The 20,685-nt window shown below is 42.5% G+C and overlaps 1 protein-coding gene across 2 annotated transcripts in view; it reads left to right on the top strand.

Annotated features, from left to right (window-relative positions):
- Positions 1–20,685, top strand: part of CHST8 (carbohydrate sulfotransferase 8) — a 176,235-nt gene that overhangs the window by 28,439 nt on the left and 127,111 nt on the right. For both annotated transcript variants that reach the window (XM_027701544.1, XM_027701545.1), the window contains exon 2: positions 14,345–14,568. In XM_027701544.1, coding sequence (XP_027557345.1) covers positions 14,460–14,568 — 109 coding nt within the window. In that variant the 5' untranslated portion in view covers positions 14,345–14,459. The remainder of the gene's footprint in view (positions 1–14,344; positions 14,569–20,685) is intronic.

Raw genomic sequence — 20,685 nt, 5'->3', positions numbered from 1 at the left:
CCACTTACATCACAAAATTATGACCAAGGAATCCATTTTCAGAAAGGTATCGTTTTGTTAAAAAGCCATTTGGGCAAAGAAAATTGACTTGCTCTAATCAAAACCACAACACTATTACAATGTGAAAAAACAGAGAGGTGACTACACTTTTATGGACATCTGAGCATAAAATGGTGAAATAAGATTACCTATGAAATGAAGGAACACAAGGGCACTTGCTGTCACCTACCTACTGCTCAATCCTTAAAAGAGAGAAATCACACTAAAGAGAGCACCGGGGTCAGGTGAAGAAAAAAATCATGCATCATTTAATTTTTCTGTTTTACTGATTTCAAGTGTTCAAAAGTCTTGAATGGTGCTCTCCAAAATAATGAGGTTTAAAAATAGTAAATGTCATAAATGCTTTCTGGGTTTTATTTCATAATCAAAGTAATTACAACGCTATTCAAGGTTAAGTGCCTTAATATTATTAATAGTTCATTACCTATGATTGATTTAAGAGCCAGCAGCATTTAAAACAGTCCTGCAGACACTTGTTAGCTGGCTACTACCCTTTTCCTAATATGAGTAGCACAACTCCATCGTCTCCAGGGACTCTAGCAAAACATTAGCTTTTGTAACATGACTGGGAAGTTACCAAGTTTGGGTTATTTTCAGTCTGTGGGAGTAAGTTCCTGAAAAAGAGCTGGTTGGGGAATTCTCCAGCAGAAGGTTTTTCAGTAAGAAAATGCCCTTTTCTCAGAACCTAAGTTTTCTTGCGGAGAAAGAAAGTTTGGAAAAATACATTTTTCCCTGGGAGAATGAAAACAAAGGCTGGCCCAGCTGCTGTCTGCTGCACACTCTTCAGATCCACTTACAGCAAAAAGTGAGTTTAACAGCTGCTTCCCAGGCAGGCTGCTGGAGGTTAACAGTCCCCAGCTCTCTGTCCTCCTGCAATGCCACGGCTGCAAAGGCAGAGGAGGAGGATGAAGTGGGAAGGATTAGAGCCCTCCACATGCCTGGAGAACCCTTCCCAAGCTTTGCTGCACAGCTCTCTCACAGTGGTTAGCAGCCGCACACAATGGAAACGCCACTTCAGAGCCCAAGAAATTAGATTTCTCTGCAAATCCATTTCCACAAAAATGTCACTTTGACATTTCATCCTGATTCAATACACCTCTTTTCCCTGGGGAGAAGGGCTTCTGTTTTCCAGACAATTCTGCCCACGTGTCACAGGCTCTCGGGAGACCCCCCTGCTGCCCCTCCCGTGTGTGTGATGAGGTCACTGTGGAGTGACCTTGCTGGCCATGGCCACTGCCACATCCCATGGGGAAGGGTGTCCCCAGGGTGAGGTCTTGGGGGAGATGCTGGGCTGCCTGAGTAAGCAGGTGACAAAGAGGCCTTGAAATTACAGTTGAGATCAGAAGAAAAGCTCAAAACCCTCTACCAACAGAGCTGCAAAATGTTTATTCCAGCCACAGCGTAGAAACATGGGTTTAATGGCCCTTAAATATATTGGTGTCTTACAGCATTCTAGGACATGAATATATTCATCTCTTTGCTTAGTCGCAGGAAATTGCAGTGATGGATTGACATCATTTTATAATTGCATGCGATGCACAACCAAAACAGAGCTCAGGCAGTGAGCTGCATTCCAACTAAATTCTCACTATTTGTTAATAACGAAAGTTCAGCTGGCATGATAGAAGAACTGCATGTATAGGATGAAATATTAATTTACTATGCTTCAGTTGATATTTTTAAGGTAGTCTGATTTTCCTTGAATGCATGGGTTTATCATTATCAGCCTGAGCACAACTAGCACTCTTCAAGGTTTTCTTGCTGAAAAGAAATTGAGCGTGCAAATACTCTTTCATCATAATCACGCTGGCTGTGCAGGGTAATTCATAAAAGAGCCCAAAATATATTGAAATTCAATATTGTTTTAGTCCAAATCAATATTAATAATTGTTTGCATTTTTGAAGTGCAATTTACAATTGAAAAATGTACAGAGATCAACCCATAGTTGCTAACACATCGAATTTTCCTCTTAAAATTAAAGGCACAGTAATTTTACTTCAAAATATTTCTTATAAAGCAAGAGAAGGCATTGATCTGTGAAAACAGCTATCTATTATTTATATGAACAACACTGGAACAGGTTTTAATTATAAATGAACTAAAAGGTCAGGAACTATTTTATTTTTAGGGTCTTGATTTTAAATTTGGGTAGCTTAATAAAAATATTTATGTGGGACAGCTCCCAGTGGAAAGCACATAGAGGGAGTAGGCACACGACACCATATCTTCAGTCTAACCACCATTCTATTGCACCTTTTATAGAACTATGAAATGGGAGGGATTATGGAAAACTAACAATAATTTCTTTGTGCTTCAGTCACAGAACCATAGAATCATAGAATGGTTTGGGTTGGAAGGGACCTTAAAGATCATCTCCTTCCAGCCAGGTTTCAGTCTAGTTTGTTCCAGGTTCCAATGTAGCTCCTTCCATGTTCCAGTCTAGTTCCTTCCAGGTTCTTCTGGATGTGAATGCCTCACTTTCAGTACCAAATGCAGGTGTTTGTGTTTGCAGTGATGTCTGAGCCCTCGGCCAGAACTCAATCAGTGTGAACCCACAGGAGAGATGGTGCAGGCATAGGGAGGGGATGACAATGAGAGCCATCCCCTGTGTTCAATAACCCTTCATGGTACAGGGCTGCTCACTCCAAAGAGGGAAACATCCCTGATTTGTATTATATTTGCTGCTTCAATATCTGCAGCATGCTGGTAGGTGGCTCAGCAGTACAACCAGAGCAGTGGTGCTGGGGAGAGGAATACCACAATGCCCTTTTTCCTCCCCTGGAGGATTCCTCTGTGTCACAAATACTTTTACAGTTGTTCCATTTCCTGGAGCAGGCACCATTCTGCCTGTCCACATTACAGCAAAAAGAGGGAGGAAAGGACTGAAGTTTTTAGGCCACGTCTACCTTCCTCTCACTGAGTGCAGGAGCTGAGAAAGGATGGAGTTACAAACCGAGTCTGATGTCAAATGCATCGAGTCACTGGAGTATATCCATTCCTACAGAGTATCAGTGGAACAACAGGAAGTTTCCCAGTGACATTTAATGATCTCCAATATTTACAGCACACAAGTGTGCCTACCAGCTACTTGCCTTATCTGTTCTTACTGCAAATCACACAAAAGGTGCTTAAAAATAATTGAATAACAGCAAAACAAATAGCAATATTCTCCCACTGTACCAGCATTACAGAACCGATTTTAAAGAGATTTCATGCCTATTCAGGATTCTCATTACAGCTCAATATTGAAAATTGAATTCTGTTTAAAAGGTTTAGTAGTTGCTCTGAAATCCACGTGCTCCCTCTGACTGCTCTGAATTTTGGAGTGTCTAAAATTCTGGTGCAGATTAGCTTACGGAAAGGGAAGAAGTAGAAGTACATCACATATAGGACACCAAGGTCCTTGTGCAGTGACCATCATACTGGGGACTGCTCCCCTGCATGAACAGAACCTGTGGTTCTTTGCCAGACAACCTTGCACCTCCTTTCGTACCCTCTTGTACAGTTACTGCAACCACCTCCTAATGGGACAGCCACATTTCTGAACACAGCCTATGTCTGTCCCTCCGTGGCTCTGTGGGCAGCTCTGCCCTCCTGCCACTCCCAGCAGACTGTGCTGAAGCTGTGGGTGGTGTTGCACCCCTTCCCCAAAGCTGACCTTGCCAAAATGCAAAACTTTTGGAAAGCAAGGAGTGCAAGGGCAGGGCAAACACTCACCACCCTGTGTAAGCAGTGCTCCAGTATAACACCAATAACCATTCCCTTTCAGCAGGCACTCTCTACCCCAAATGCTCATTTTGCTTCCCCAGGAAGCTCCTGACCAGGTCAGAGCTCTGCCCCTCTGCAGCTCCACCAGCCTCCACATGCACCTGCCCTCACTCACCATGACACAGAACCATTTCACTCCTCCTTAAGGGATGGCAAAGCCTCCAGATATTTCTCTTCCCTAACACACACCTGGGAGATCTCTCAGTTTGCAGCAGATCTGCCCTTTGGTCCCACAAGGCACGTGAGCAGGAGGGGCTCAGTCCCTGCTCCAGCCCATGCAGGTGGTGGCACATCACATCTCTGCACCCAGCCAGCTGACCAAGCTCAGTGCAGCTTCCCTTTATGTGCTGCAGGAACATGATAACTGAACTAAAAATTAAAACTCTGTTGTTTGGAAATTGCACTTCAAAATAGAATTTGTTTCGGTTTGCTTTGCAGTATATCCCAAGTAAATAGTTTCCCAAGTAGATCTACTTATAGAATATGTCCTTTCAACTGGCTGATGTGTTTTAACTGTCCAAGTGAAGAACAAGAGGAAATAACTTAGCTCTGACATAGTTTAAGAGAAAAAGCACCTTGACTAAACAGATGGTGATCTTTCATTAGGGAGAAAGCAAATTTCAATGAAAACAAATTAGTCATCGTGGTTGGAAGGATTAAGAGGCAGTGCTAGGTGAGAACAGTCAAATGTACACCTTTGCAAAAGTTGCTAGAGCCCATAAAGGAGCCTTCTCCCCTACCACAGCAAAATGTGCCATTTCAAGGAGGACTGTTTTCTTCTTCTTGTAGTAGCATCACCATGAACCCAAGCAGTGTGAGCCAGGAGTTGGTTTTCTTTCTGCTTTTGCTGTGTTTTGTCTCCCTAAGTGCAGAATTAAAACCACCCTTGCTTGTGACAAAGGTTTTTAATTCCAAGGTTACTGGGGCCATTTCAGAGTTTTCCTGGTTTTCTTGTTTGTTTATGACTCCCAGACACAGAATCTCCACTTCAAACACTTTTATCTTTTAGGAAAAGGAAATACCATTGAGGAATCAAAACCTCCACGCTGTATTACACAAACTGTTACATATGGCACAGTTAAGCCACAATGTGGAAGGAGAGGGCCCCACACATACATATACATAGAGCCACCTAAAATTAATGTTATAAAAACTGTTCAAATCTCAGGATATCAAGAGGTTTGGCATGGGAATAAAACTTTTGCCCAATGGATGGGAACATATTGATTAAGTTTTTACAAACACACACACACATATACGTAGGAATCTCTCTCTCTCTATGTATATATATATGCATATAAGCAGTTCATAAAATTTTTCAGTTTTGTCATCTTTTTGTCCTTATCACAGCACATCTAAAGCTGCACAGAAAAATTAAATTATGAAGGAAAAGATCTAATTTACATTTGCTTCATCTGACATAAAGGAGGAAAGATGTTTGGGGTAATTGCTCTGGAAATCCAGCTTCCTCCGTGTGCATTGTATCTTCTGAAAGAAGGCATTTTCATTTGGAATACCTGGGAAACCTGTGGAAGAGACAAATGAAGCAGGACAACTGAAGAAGAGTATAACCACTGTTATATCATGGTGCAACCATCTAAAAAAACCCTTTGAAAATGTGAGAGTTACTTTAAATATAAAAGAGATTGAGGCAAGTGGAGGGGGAGGGAAGCATTTCAAACCAGGCTTTAACGAGAACCAAGTGGGCTTCTGAATAACTAGGAACATTTCTGCTGTATTTATATACAAGACAGTTCATTGCTTTCCACACAGTTGTTTATATGTAATATTGTACGTGGGACAACATCCCTATAAATCCTGCTGCCAGGCAGTGCCTGGGAAGGCTGGGCTGCCAACGTGTGGGATCTGCCATGCAAATCATGTGCCTTCCCCTCTGGTGTGGAAAAAAGCTGGACAAGTCCATTATTGACACTGTTCACACTGTCACTGCGCAGTTCCTGTGAGATGTCAACTTGAAACAAAGTAAAAAAACTTTTTTTTTCATTTCAAATGCAAACTGCTTTAGAGATTATGGTTCAGTTTAGGAATAGGATTATAACCCCTCGAGGATCTTGGAGAGGTGTGTGTGTTGCAGTACTGAGGAGATTAGTAACACATGACTCCTGCTACGATTCGCACCCAGAAAGATAGGAAAGAAATCTTCTTGACTTTGAAAGGATTATTTTGGTTGTTTACCGAGTGCTGTCCCTTTTGGTCTTAAGTTGTAGATGAAAGTGGAAACCAGAAGTGCCCGCTTCCCATGGCAACATGTGATGGGAATGAGAGGAGCAGCTTTAGCAGCTTTGCCAGGGGTTTTGGAATGGGGAAAAGGGGTCATACACTGTCACTCTGACTTCAGCCACAAAAGACAATGTCACAGCTTTTTGCAGTTATGCCAGAATTCAGGCTCTGGCACATTATGTGGGTTTACCATACTTTGTAGCCATGTATGGGTCCAAAGGACAAAACTGGTGTGTGTGAGAGAGTAGAACTGGACTCACTAATACCTGACAAAACAAGTTTCCACTAGAATAAGAGAAAGCCTCTAACCCCCACCTTTCCTCACTCTTTTCAGTATATGGCTTAATGTAAATTTGAGCAAAAGAGGATCCTGTAATTTTCAAGATTCTCTTCAAGTCAAGAAATCCCCATTTTGCATAATCGGAGGAGCTGCTGAAAGATGAGACGTGTAATGACACCAGTGACTGGAGAATGGAGCCCTTAATAGGCAATAAGTTCTGCCTAATTTCCTGGCACATCACAGAGGTGGTCAGCTCAGGATGGCTGGGATGCAGGAGAGGCTAATTAGGCTGCAGGGAGGAAGAGGTGTCAGCTCATCAGGCAGGTCAGCAGGTCCCAGCACCCGACTGCCAGTTCCTGCCTCTGCCTGGGTTCTCAGGGAAACAGAGAGCACAAAGCAGTGCTGCACAAAGTGACCCAGGGCAGGGGTGCTCACCCTTCCTGAGTTCAGACTGCCCAGCTGGTCTGTGCTTCTGGCAGCACTGATGGGCAGCTCGGGAGATGCCCATTGGAGTCCTGGGGTGAGGGTTCCCCAGCATCCTTTGGACTCCAGCTGGTATCAGCCTGAGCCACCCCTCTCCATTCAACTAGTTCACTTCTGATTTCCAAGGATTTCAGTGTCAGAGGAACCTTTAACTTCACTGGTGATTTCATTGAAGCAGGTTTAATTCCTTTCCGCATATAAAAGGAAAATGTGAATCCAGATCTTTTCAGGAAAGAATTTTGGGGGCATTTCAGGGGCAGGGCATTTTTAACAGATTCAACTTTAAATTTCATATTTCACCCTTCTTCACAATATTTCTTTTCTGTTATTACACAGAGAAGCACATGATTACATATGAAGTTGATATGAACCAGACAAAATGTGTTTTTTTAAATATCATCTGGAAACAAATTTTTCCTTTCCAAATCTCAAGGAAAATCAAAATTTTTTTCCAGTGAGCAAGAATACAGTGACAGAAAATCCAGCATCCAATGAACATTTGATGAATGTAAGCAGCCACGGGATTAATAGTTTTCTACTTCTTTCTATGCCAAAGAAGCTAGAGGATTTGGGGCATAATACTTGGGATTCATTTGCATTTCCTATTTCCAAAGAGAAGTCATGACAGCAACAGAATAATATGACTTCTAATATCTCCACCTCTAGTACCAGTGCTTGCTTTTGTAAAACTGCTATAAAAAGTTTTCCTGGTGAATGTGAATAATGTTTACAAATCCTTTTTTCTTCTGTAAATGTTATGACAAGCATGGTCTAGAAGTCAGGGGTAAAGCAGAGAGTGGACACTTGAGTGATGAGAAAACTGAGTGCCCTGTGTCTGTAAGTGCTTTGAAGCAAGGAAACACATGCTTGGCTCAGCTGCAGAGTTCACACACCTCATAGAAACAGCTAATGATCACTTCAGCAATAATATTCTTTTTCCTATATTCTTGTAAGAATATTATTCCCTTTTTTAAATTCAGCTAATTGCCTGGTGTCACTGTCACAGTTTCTGACTATAGTAGAAAATCTGAGTAAAATTATCTTAATAACACATAAAGTAAGTGCTCCATTATGGTGCCCTTTCAGAACGCACAAAACAAAAACCAGCTGAAGAAAAAACTCCCAGCTGCCAACAGCTCCCAGTGAAAAACTACCCCAGACCAGCTACAGGAGTGCTGAAATTTCACATGGAGTTTTTACTGCTGTCAGGCAAATCTTGACTTATAAAAACATTTCTGCATTAATAAGCATCTCTCTCTGAACTGGCAGTCCGAGCAGCCGACACGTGTCCTTCGCTGGGGACAGGTCAGCAAGGACAGAGGGCACTGCTGAGGCGTCTGCAGGGAGAGCCTGCACAGTGGTGCCTCCACAGAGCCCCACAGCACCAGGGAGACTTCCCAGCTTGCCTCTCAAGAATGGCACAACCAGAGCAGTGGGAGTGCCCGAGCTAATCTCTGCTGCTTAGTACCTGCTTATCCACCAGCACACAAAGTGGAAGCGCAGGAATCCCTGCTTTCAAAAGACACCTGCATCCTGCTGCTCCCTTTGGATACACAGCGGGCTCTGGCTCGGCTCTGAACCCCCAGCCTGCTATCAGCTGCAGAAATAGCAGCTGAAGCTCACACAGCATGAGAAATTAAGTTGGTTTACCATGTACGTGTGAACTCGGCATTTACATTCATTCATAGGTGATTTGTAATTGTCCAATTTAGCAATCAGGAGATGTTTGCAAAGAATTTGGGTGTTCTGTTGACTTGCTGATGTGTATGGCAATAATACATAACAGTGGGGCTGGCATTAGTCTGTGTTTCTTCATTCACTGGGAGCTGCACTGGCACCTTGCAGTGAAGCCTCAGGGAGGGAGAGTATAAAGGTGCCCTGCAGTGAGCAAGGGCTTTACAGGGTCTCTGGCCCACCCTGGTCCTTCCCTTCCCCTGGTTCCACAGAAAAAAGCCTATTTTGCTCTCATCTAGGCACAGTGCCTTTCATCTTCAGGATAATTTAGCTGGGCTGGCCACCAGCTCTCCAGTGGAGTGAAAGCACCCCAGCACCACCTGCACAGAGGGCCAGACAGCTTGGGTTCAGCAGGGTGGGTCCCTGTGAGCAGCCAGCAGAGAGAAAGGAGGGGCTGTAGCTGCCTTGGGCCCTCTGTCATAGAATCATAGAATCAGCTGGGTTGGAAGGGACCTCCGAGATCATCAAGTCCAACCCTTGATCCAACCCCGCCGTGGTTCCCAGACCATGGCACTGATGCCACATCCAGTCCCTCCTGCTCTCTGCAGAGGGCCAAGCTCTTGTTAAGCAACTGTTGGCAGTGCTGTGAAAGCTGCACACCCTGACATTGTGCTTTCCTAAGACAGCCAGTCTCAGATGTGCTACCCTCATGAAACGCTGACCTCAGCTAGAGATCAACAGACCTTTTCCTGGGGCAGCTTACCCCCATACTTTGCTCTGCGGGGTTTTCTTTTACTTTCCTTTGATGCGTCAGTGTAGCTACTGTTAGGGAAAGATCCAGTTCTAGATGGATCAAAGGCAAGCTCCTGAGTTTCTACCCAAGAATTACACCATGCCCTTAGATTTTATCTTATCAATGCCATTTTTCACACAGCAGACAAAGGAGAGAATGTCATGTCATGTCATGTCATGTCCACAAAACTCATGAGTGAACAAACAGCCATGTGCACCCCAAGTGCAGCCTGGCTGACCCACCTGATTAGGAGAGAAACAACAGAGGTGTTGGTAGAAAACTGTCCTATTGTCTTTCTTGGGCTGATCCTGTATCACAACATCAGATTGCTCACAGTGAAAGTGTTCGGTCATTGGGCTGACAGGAGGTGATTGCCAAAAAGCAGAACCTACACAGCGCTACTTTCAGAGCCACTCTTTTCAGAAGATTTAAATAAATCTTTGCAGGGTGTTTCAATACTGTTTGGGAGCATGGGGGAACTGGTTCTGCTTTTGTGTTTGTGAAGAAAAGATTTGGTGCCTGAAAATTTTGTTATAATATGCAAGCATTTGCCACAAATATTTGGGTTTTTTTTTTACCTAAAACTGTACATATTTTTCCTTAAAAGTCTTGCTTTAATGATGCAACACCTATTCTCCTACCTGATGCTGATACTTCCTCAGCTCACAATTCATAGGAGTGCTGTGGTGATTAATGAATGTCTTTGAACTGGAAAGTGCTATCTGAGTGCTAATTACTATCCATGCATACTCATACTTCTGCTGCTTTCAAGTGCAGAGCATTCGCATACCATGGTAATGGGAAAACTTAGGAAAACAGATATTGATACCTAGGAGTTTTATCCACCATAGAAATGTATGAAGGAAGAATAATTTAAAAGTTAGAAGTTTCAATTCATTATTGCATGTTCTAATGAACTGCTCTCCATCTGTTTAATAGGTTCAGGGCAGCTGAAAATGGATTTTAGATTGGAAGCTGCTTGCAGCCTTATCTGCTTGCACTCTCAGTAATGCTAAGTATTATAAAAATATGTTATTGCCCATTGTGAGGAGCACAGTCAAAGTATGTGACCTCAAATGCAAAGTGCGAGTTGAAGGGTACGGATTCATCCAAATTCTGCCTCCCAGATGCCAGGACTCTGTGTGGATCAATCCAAGGCTCCCACATAAAGCATCTCTCTCCCTCACATGCCCGAGGAAGTATTGCCTGAAGAAACTGTTAGCTCAAGCTGCACTTGGGGTTTTTTTGTAGGGATTTTTCTCTCATCCACCTTTAAAATGATGTGATTTGAGTGTAAATGATATTTTCAAATGTTTCCTTAATGAGGATACTTTGTTCACATTTGTCAGTCAGTGCTAACTGCTTTCAGAGTTCCTCTGCTCCTGTAACTCAACCACCAGCCTGGGAGGGCTCGGGAAGCACACACTCAGCATCTCAAACCAGCCATTGCCATTCACCCACTTTGCTCTCTGAGGACGTGTTAATTAAAGTCAACTGATTGAAAAATAATTACAGGAGAATAGGGAGGGGGAAAGCTTAGACCCATAATTTAAAGATCTCTGATGTTTGAGTTCTGTTGAGAGGTAGTAATTTTGTTGAGAGGGAAGAGGTTCTTTTTCCTTCTCAGACTCCTTCTGTGTTCACTGCTTGCAGAGGCATGCAATGACTACAGGCAACAACGAGTGGCCTTTTCTTCCTTCAGATATATGCTTTCATCTAGCTTTTGTTGCTGTTGTATCTTGAGGTGTCCTGAAGAGGCTGCAATGCCTGACCTAAAAGGCTGTGTGCTCCTGGACACAGTTGTCCTATAGGATGTGGAATAATGTAAACATTCTAACTGTTAAAAACTGCTACTGTAGCATTTCTGGCACTAATTAAAAACTGGCTAGGGATCTTCTTTCTTGATGCTGCCTCTACTTCAAACAAAAACATTTCAACAAATCAAATCCAGGGAAAACAGTTTCACATTTTAAGCTAATAATAACAATTGTTTTAGAAACCCATATTTGCTCAAGGGTATAACTCCTTAAAAAATGACCTGAAAACTCAGCATTAAGCAAATATAAACCCCTTGTTGTTTGGGAGTGGGTGTTTTTCAGCTACTCTCTCTCAAATGAGGATTATGTGTTTCTCACCCTCTCTCTGTCCCAGGAGCTGCCAGGACATTCCCAGCAGAGAAGGGCAGAGCTGCCAATGCCTGCCCAGGGTTGGGACAGCCTTCAGCTGCCTGGGGCATCACAGCCTTTCTGTAAACTTGGGCAAGACACCTCCCTCATGCCTGTCCTGTGAAACTGTGGTCGTAGCATCCTCCTCCCCAGGGGCGTGCAGAGACCACAAATGGATGACCAAAAGGAAAACCTTTATGTTAGGAAGTCAAATACAATTTTTAGAAAGCTCTGACTGGACAGATTTACGAAATGATAGTGTGATTTTGGTGTTGTACCAGCCCTGCTGAAGTTGGATTTATTTCAAAGTACCCATTTATCCAAATCACTGCCTGTGTAGCCAAACAAACACCATAGTGAACCAGAGAGGGGGTGGGTCCTGTTCCCTGATTGTTTCCTTATAACAACAGCATTTGGAATGATAACACAGGTGCTTTGAAGGCTAATCTGACTCCCCTAGGACTTTAGAGTTGCACTTGACATTTAAAAATAAATATATGCAATAAATACATGTTCCAAATGTCTATCCATACTACATACACATGCATGCAACAGGCACAGATGGACCTGCACAAGGACTTAGAACAATTTGGCTTCGCTAGTGCTGAAAAACTTAGTGACATTTTCTTTTAGTTTTACTTTCAAAGGTGCGAGAAAGGTTTAAGGTGAAAAATAGTAAAAACACAGTTAATATCTGCCATAATTTTAACAGAAAATAAAGCTGAGTTTGCCTATGGATAGAGAGAATGCTCTGCATTCATTTAAGATACAAGCATCCACTGGTGTTCCTGGCCTGGAGCTCTGGCTGCTTTACACACTGAATAAATATAGTTGCCATTAAACAACCTTAATAACCTTATCAGTCAGAGTCACAGTGTTCTTTGGTGCATTTTAGAAATTTAGAATGCCAGTACACTGCAGAAGATTAAAAACCTGCTATGGAAGCCATGAAAAGCAAACAAGTTGCCCCAACACCAAATATTCCAGGCCCATTTAGGACAAATCTTTAAGACTTTTCCTGACATAACTACTTTGAATCATCACCTCTCCACAACCCATCTTCCCTGCAAAGCAATGTTACACAGTCTTACCCTACTTAAAACACCCTTTGCAAACAAAGACCACCTTCAAAAACTTTCCTTTCGATCAGGTCACATTTGCAATAAGAAATATGAGGAAAGCAAAGTGATCACCCCCCACCACCCGCTGCTGAGCTGCGGCTGAGCCCCTGCAGTCAATAATTTGCTGGTAAAAAATCCAGTTACATTTTAGGAACCAGTTCCACTGCCTGTGCTCTGATGCACCTTTCACTGTGTTACTGAAAAACACAGGATTGGCATAGCTGTGTGGCAAAAGCATTTATTTTAATTAATAAAGCCATGTGACACTGGTAGTAATTGTCCTCTTTGGTTCCCGTTCTTTCACTACTTAGTATCGTACCAGAACAGACTGGGTTCCAGCAGGACTATTCATGGGCTTAAAGCCTCAGGGCTGTGCTCAGCCAGGGGTTTAGAAAGACACACAAGGTGCCCATCTGGGAGCAGGGCTGCTGCTGTTCCTCTGGGACTGCTCTTAACAGCAGGAGTCGGAGCCAGCAGGGAGGATCTGCAGAACCATGGCTCCTGCACAAACAGCCCTCCTGCTGCCCACGCTCTTGCCTCATGTTTCCTGCCAGCCAGTGAAAGGAGGTGCAAGCCCTGTGACCAGGATTTCCCTTGTGTGCTGGTTTAAAGGAAAACCAGCAGGGGAAATGAACTCAACTCAAAGGAGAGATTGTAAGTCAGAATAACAATTTAATAAAATAATACAATAAATACGATTATACAGACAAACAGTTGGTTTTAACCCACAAAACCCAAATGTATAACCCAGCACCCTGGGGCAGGAACAGAGTGGTGTTCATTGGGCCACCTGAGTCCAAAGGAAAAGGAGAGGGTGAGAGTGCTGTTGCAGTCTGGTCAAGAGTGGTGGTTGCAGTCCGGTTGAGAGTGGTGGTCTCAGTCTTCCTCTGGATCCCACGAGTGGTTAAAAAAGTCCCAAGAAAGTCCCAAGACCCCAAGATTATATATCTTCCAGTTCAGGCAGGAATGCCCAGTGCCTCCCTCAGGGCGGGGAGTTCCACAGTGGGTGTGAGGACAGGAGCACCCTCCTATCTCACAGGCCTCTTAACACCCAGTTTGTAGCCTGAGGAGTCAGGGATGCTCTGGGCAGAGGGTGTAAATGGTTCATTGATAACAGTTTCTGGGAAATGGCATGGAAGGCTCTAGAATACACAGTTTTGGGTTACACCCATCCAGTGATGAACTGGTCCCAGTTGTTCTAACTAGGACACCTTGGAAATCCATAGGGCTGCAGAGCTTTTTCCATGGGTGACCTGTGGTGCATTGTTTGGATGCAGCTGTTTTTGTCACAGGTGAAACAGGCAGCTACCAGTTGTTCATCCCTCTCTCCATGTTTGGCACGCAAGGTGCAGCTTTTGGGATCATTTCTTGCACATTACCGCACTTTATGGTTTTAATATTGTTTAATCGGTGAAAAATAAAAATAAAAAGTGACACATGGTTCATTTGGAGGAAGCAATCTACTTAGAGGGCTTTCTCTACAAATTTTGCAGCCATGGCATGACCATTTTTCCCAAAATGTGCTTTTTAACTATATACTACATTGTGTTTTCAACATATTAAAAGCAGGGACATATAATTAAAGACAAACTGATGGGGCAGAAATGGACCAGATGACTGCAATTAACTGTACAAAAGAAATACTAAAGAAATCAGTTATTTGGTCTAAACAAGAACTTAAATCTACTAATCTGCACTGAAAAAATAAATGCTCTATATGTTAAGTTTAAGGAGTTTGTATTTTTTTATCTCTTGTAGATGTATTACACCAGACTTCCAGATGAGAGGACGAGACTATGAGTGAAGAGTGCCCTGGAGATCAAATGCACTTCTTTTCCTGCCTCAAAACTGGATTGATCTGAGAACAGTAATTATGAAGCTGACCTGTATGTTCTCCTTCATCTTGCTGTTTGGAGCAGTTGGACTCGTTGTCTTCATTCACCTGCAGGATCCAGAAGAAATAGTTCATCAGCAGACACCAGGTTAGCATTCCTATTTCTATTTGAATCACCTACCCTTTCATGTTCAGTATTTTGTGCTTTTACCCTTAGCACGTTTTACATATTTCACAGAGGTTGCCTAAAAAAAGGTATGTAATTCTTAAAGAAGGCTATCTTGAAAGTAATTATCAATTTCTTTTAAAAAAAAAAAAGCATTTGCTGGAAAAACTGTTCCAAGAACCAATTAGCTCATTGATTATACAGGGATCTTTGCCAAGGTGCAAAGGGTCCAGCTGGATGGAGTTAAGTTTCTGCTAAACTCGAGACCAACTTCTGCTACCAACTACACCACAATAAATATGAAAGTGAGATATTTCACCAAAAGTTCTGTTCCTGTAAATGCACCCCTCTGGATCTACCTTTGCCTGCATCTGGTATTCAATGTGTCGTGAGATGCAAAATAAGAGATGCACAAATGAGTCACACAAGAAACATAAAATGCTTTGGGATGCATTTATTCAATTTGCTTAACTTTGATTAAACACGTCATAACTATCATTCATGTGTGTGCCATCTTCCTGCACCACTCACTTGAAACTGTGCAAAGCCACAGAGACCACAGCAATGGGACAAACAGAAAACTGTGGGCTGAAACAGTAGTTTTCTTTCAAAGGAGGGGCACACAAGAGGTATGAAAGGGCACAAGATCTCTTGATTTACTTACAGTCCCCTTTTTTTTTTGACTAAGGCTGTAGTGAAGGATGGTTTAGAGCCTTGACAAATGCCAGTGCAGTCCCTCTGGTTCAGAATAATGCCACTGTGTGTTGGGGTTCAGTTCCTGTGCTGGCTCTTACGTGCACTGAAATTGTCCCTTGAATTAATGAGTGCTTTATAAAAAGTCCATTCATTTGACACCTTCATCATATGACCAACACAACTGTGTATATTTAAAAGTATTACTAACATTTTTGAAGGAGCTGAACCGTAACACAGAGAACTCTTAAATAATTACATTAATTGCTAATTTCTGTGTCCAGGTTTATTAAGTGCTTATTTCCATGTCACTAAACGATCTGTGCTTTAATATGTTTATTATTTAGTCCAACTGCACACCAATTTTGAAAGCAGCCACTCAGCTGAAACTATAGAAATAATGAATCTTCAGTGTTGTGCAAAGCAGAGGATTAACTAGTCCCTTCAGTGCTTTTGCAATTTATTTTTGTATGCTTAGATGCAAAAGAGCTTACAGATTAAAACCAGGAGTACTGGCCATATTCAACCAAAACTGCCCAGTAGTTTGGGGTTAGGGGAAAGATGTATGGGCAGCCAGTGTAGGCAGTACTCTAGTACATCTGAGAATGTGTAACTTTACATGGAAAAGTTAATTATTTTCTCCTGAAAGAGAAGGATTTTCTAGTGTTGTTTCAAAACCAGTGCAATTTCCTTTCCATTTCTTTCATTATCGGTCCCTCATCTTGACCTGTGGTACCTCTGTTCTCTGCCACAAACCTCTTGAATGCCAATTGCTGATTGGAGTACACTGTGAAGTGATTTTTGAGGGCATATAACTGGAGAAGGGGGCACCCAAGCACATTTAAATAAAAGCAAGTTTGAACAGAGCTCCTACCCCCAGCAGGGAAGCTCATTCTGGAACGCACTCGATTGCTGTGGACACCTGAAACATGCCAAGGGTGTGTAATCAATTCCTCCAGTCTCACATTCAATTACTATTTATGTTAATAGGAACCAGGCTGTACCCTTGAGTAAAAGGTGCTCAATACAATTACTCTTATTTCTGTTTGGCTGATTTTCATGTGCGTTAAGTGCTTTCAACTCCCAGAGGACTCAGGAACTACTCACATCCCCTGCTTCTGAAAATGATACCAGTTATCACTAAACACATTAGGTGGCTTAAAGGACACAGGAAAAAATATCCATTCATTTCATTATAAAGAGAGGTAAGCATATTTAATTTCTAGACAGTCTCCTGTGGAAAGCTGTCAATCACAGATGACACTTTTGGCATGCTGAGAAGGATCCTTCCCTTCCTCTGTTCAGAGTGTTTCTCCTTAAAGGGGCCTGGTTCTAATGGAGATGGGATATTGCTATAATTTGCTTGCCTGATTGCTCTCTCAATAGAATTGAACAAATGCATGTGTCATTAAGCTACTTAGGACAACAGATTCTGCATGGAAAAGCTTTACTGGATTAGCCTTTGCTGTTGTATTTCCTGTGTAGTGAAACACATTTGCCAGACGCTGGAATCTCATCAGCAGGGCTGGAGACAGGTCACTAACATTTATTTCCCACTGAAAAGCAGCGTAGGAGAACTTTGCATTGTCCAAAAGGACATTTTTCATTGTTAGTACGTTCAGTCACCTTTAATTTGAGATAGTATGACTTATGAAACAAGATTAAAAAATACTTTGGTTCTTTGGTTTTATCTGTCTGTTCTGGAAATTGTTCTTGATTGTTTTAGTTGTAGCAAGCATGACGGTGAGACCTTGATGTACTACTTAAACCAGTATAAAATCCACGGTCATAAAACTTTAAGTAATGCTTACATTACTTTCACTGAGCAAAGTACTCCTGACAGTAGCTGTTTGTGTTGATTTGTTACTATTCATTTATTCTTTCCCTGTGCTTCACATTGCTACCTAATTGTGATGCTGTACTGAGGAAGCAATATCAAAGTAATTTTCCACAACATTAGTTACAATTTTCTTCTGATCTTTCAAGTGAAAAAATCCCATCCTGTTGGCTTCTGTGAGCATATAAACCTTGATTACATTTATCTGTTGGAAACCAATGCTTAGGAAGTACATGTGCCCGGGACAGTGGATGTAGAGCCTTTTTTGCTGATTGACAAACATGCTGTCTGTGTAGTTTTATTTATATAACACGCATCACTCTGAGCAGATGTATTTAAGACAGATAGCCATTTAGGGTGGGCAAAACAGATTTCCCAAGCCAATATATTAAATTCAGTAGATATTCCTGTGGTCATTAATGAGACAATAGCTTCACTTATGACAGTTGTTTTCTTGGCATCTATGAAGAGTGCTCTTACCAGGGAGAAGGAGGATAAAACAGGGGTGTGGACTGAGAAGTGGTATGAGTGATAGTCATACACTGCACAGAAATGCAATGTTATTTTAATAATTCTCCTTGTATAGCTATATACCCCCTGCACATCATCAGAGCAATCCCAGGCACAAACACAGGCTGGGCAGGGAGAGGATTGAGAGCAGAGAAGGACTTAGGGGTGTTGGTGGATGAGAAGTTGGACATGACCTGGCCATGGCTCACCCATGTCCTGGGCAGCACCAAGAGCAGTGTGGGCAGCAGGGGAGGGAGGTTCTGCCCCTCTGCCCTGCTCAGGTGAGACCCCACCTGCAGAGCTGCCCCAGCTCTGGGGCACCAGCACAAGGACATGGAGCTGCTGGAGCAAGTCCAGAGAAGGCCACAAAGGCTCTGAGAGCTGGAGCCCTGGAGACAGGCTGGGAGAGCCAGGGCTGTTTAGCTTGGAGAAGGCACTGGGGAGACTTTGGAGCCCTTTCCAGTGCCTAAAGGAGATCCAAGAGAGCTGGAGAGGGAACTTTTTACAAGGGCCTGGAGTGAAGAAGGAATGGCTTCAAACTGAAAGAGGATGGATTTGGATCAGATACAAGGAAAAAAATTCTTCCCTGTGAAGGTGGTGAGGCCTTGGCACAGGTTGTCCAGAGAAGCTGTGGATGATCCATCTCTGGAAGTGTCCAAGGCAAGGGCTGAGCAACCTGAACTAGTGGAAGATGTCCCTGCCCATGGCAGGGGGTGGAACAAAATGAGATTTAAGGTTCCTTCCAACCCAAATCATTCTATGACTATGATTTTATGACATAAAACTTGGCTTGTGTTGTAATCGTACCTTTATTCTTAAACAGACACACGAAAGGATTTGTTATGAGTAAGTCAAGCACATTTGCACATGGTGCACAAGAAAAATTTAATATATATATCCCCATCCTAATGCTAATGCATGAATGCATGAATCTCTTGTCTGTGACAGAATATTAAACTATCACACCAGGGACACAGTATCTGCAATACCTACATCTGTACTACAGACTGTGTGCTCTATGGACTTTAGTCAGAAGAGGTGGGATAGTCTGAAATGGTATAGACTTTTCTAACAGGAGATTTTACCACATAAAAACTCGGGGACATATTAATATTCCTCTACATCTACATTTGTGTAGCAGATTTCTCTATATGGTGAAAAAGTCTGTGAGAAAAAAAAATTACTGCGTTTTTGCCACATGGGTATTGAATTCACAAACCTGTAAGAGTTTTCAGCTAGAACTTTTAAGATGAATATATATGGTCACATGTTCCTCTGGGAGCTGATAAAAGGTGGAAAATACATCTCAAAGGATCCGTGTTGTGAAAGCTCCAAAAGGGTGAAAACAGGGAGTAGAATGGAAATGGCTTTGCACTCTGACCGTATCAGAATTTGAAAGTCAAATATGAATATAACCAAGCCTGAGATTCTTCTGACTGAGATTCTGCAGTGATTGCTGTCCTTACCTCTTCAACCAGTTTTATTCTGTCATCCCCTTTTATTTTCTACTTTACTAAGGGTGTGATGGGGAGAAGGGAGGAAGGAGAGACTGCGGATGCTCTTGTCCCTGATGGCACAAGGGAGCTGCAGGGAATATTGCAGTAGCGTAAGAGCAAATACCAATGCTCTAGCTGTGCTGAAAGTTACTTATTCAGAGCACACACACCTCGTTATTCACAAATTACACTCCTGTGCACATCTCAGTGCTCACTGTACATTTCCATAATACTGTCCCAGTGCACAGTGCACATGCCACTTGTTTGTCAGACTGGAAACTTTTCATAAATACAATTGAAAATGAACTAGCATTGATACATAATTTCAGAGCTAATTTTCCTGCAATTTACAACTTCCTGTTCTTTATAAACTATTTAATCTACTTCTCAACTGACAGAATGAGCAGAGATCATGAGCAAAGAATCTGGTGACTGTAGCAGAGGCGAGTGGGCTCTCCGATGCTCTTCTGAAGCATCTGTTATGTGTGTAAAAGTAGTTCCACCAACTCAAGAGTGGATGAACCTTGTGCAGTGTCACATCCTCGGAGTCTTCTGCAGCTGAACTTCCCCAAACAAAGCACTTCCCTACAGACTGGTTCCCAATGGTCAGCAGTTCTTGGGATGAAAAGAGAAAGATCTATTTCCTTGCCTGCTGAGGCAAGGCACTTATTAGGGAAATGTGGTCTTACGAGTATGATACTCCCTTTTGTGCTGCTTGAAATGATTGGGGTTTAGATTGTGAATATGAACCTAGTTATTTTTCACACTGGAAAGAAGTGCTGGCAATGACTTCATCATCCTGCTGCTATAGGGGATCAAACACTGGTCAGATGGTTTCAAAGGAAACCCTACATCACACTGCCAGTGCAAACCTGTTCAAAAGAAACGTAGTCTGGTGCTGAAAGCAATCACAAACAAGCTGTTTTATCACAAGTAATAAACAGAGATTGTCTCCTACAACACTTTCTCCCTGCTTTCCTGACTATGCCATATCCTTGGCAGTCTTATGAAAAATGCAGCATTCATTTATTGCATGGTCTTGAGAAAGGGCCACTTTTTTTTTTCTTTTCTTTTATTTTTTTTCACAGTTTCTGTTGACATGCTTTAGCCCAAACCCCAGTAAAGCAAATACAGCTCTTATGCTATAGCATGGCAGGCCAGCATTTATTTGACCAGTGTTTCCTGTCAACCATCAGCAAGTGCTTCACAGGAGTCAGAGCACTTAGGTGTTAAGGCTGGGGATTTGGGACCCAAAGCTGCTGTGGTTTGTCCTTGTCTTGCCCTGCTGCTCATAGATTGTGCTGTATAGTGTTGTATCAGGCAATTCACCCACTAAATGTTTCCGTTTCCTGTTCTAAAGGGAATGCTCTGCAGAGGATTCCAGGTCCCTAAGGACTGCTAGATCCCACAACCAAAATGCAAGACCAAACCATATTAACTATGACATTATTACCAAATCCAGTGCATTACCAGCAGCAGTTATAATCCTACTGCAGTGGTGCACACACACATCAGATGATGAACCACGTCCACTGCCCATTTATTTGATGGCATAGAGACCAT

This window comes from Neopelma chrysocephalum, unplaced genomic scaffold, assembly GCF_003984885.1.
Source record: "Neopelma chrysocephalum unplaced genomic scaffold, ASM398488v2 Primary Assembly neopelma1_159, whole genome shotgun sequence".
Lineage (NCBI taxonomy): Eukaryota > Metazoa > Chordata > Aves > Passeriformes > Pipridae > Neopelma > Neopelma chrysocephalum.
Note: the sequence above shows the minus strand (reverse complement) of the source record. Positions and strands in the feature narration are given on the sequence as shown.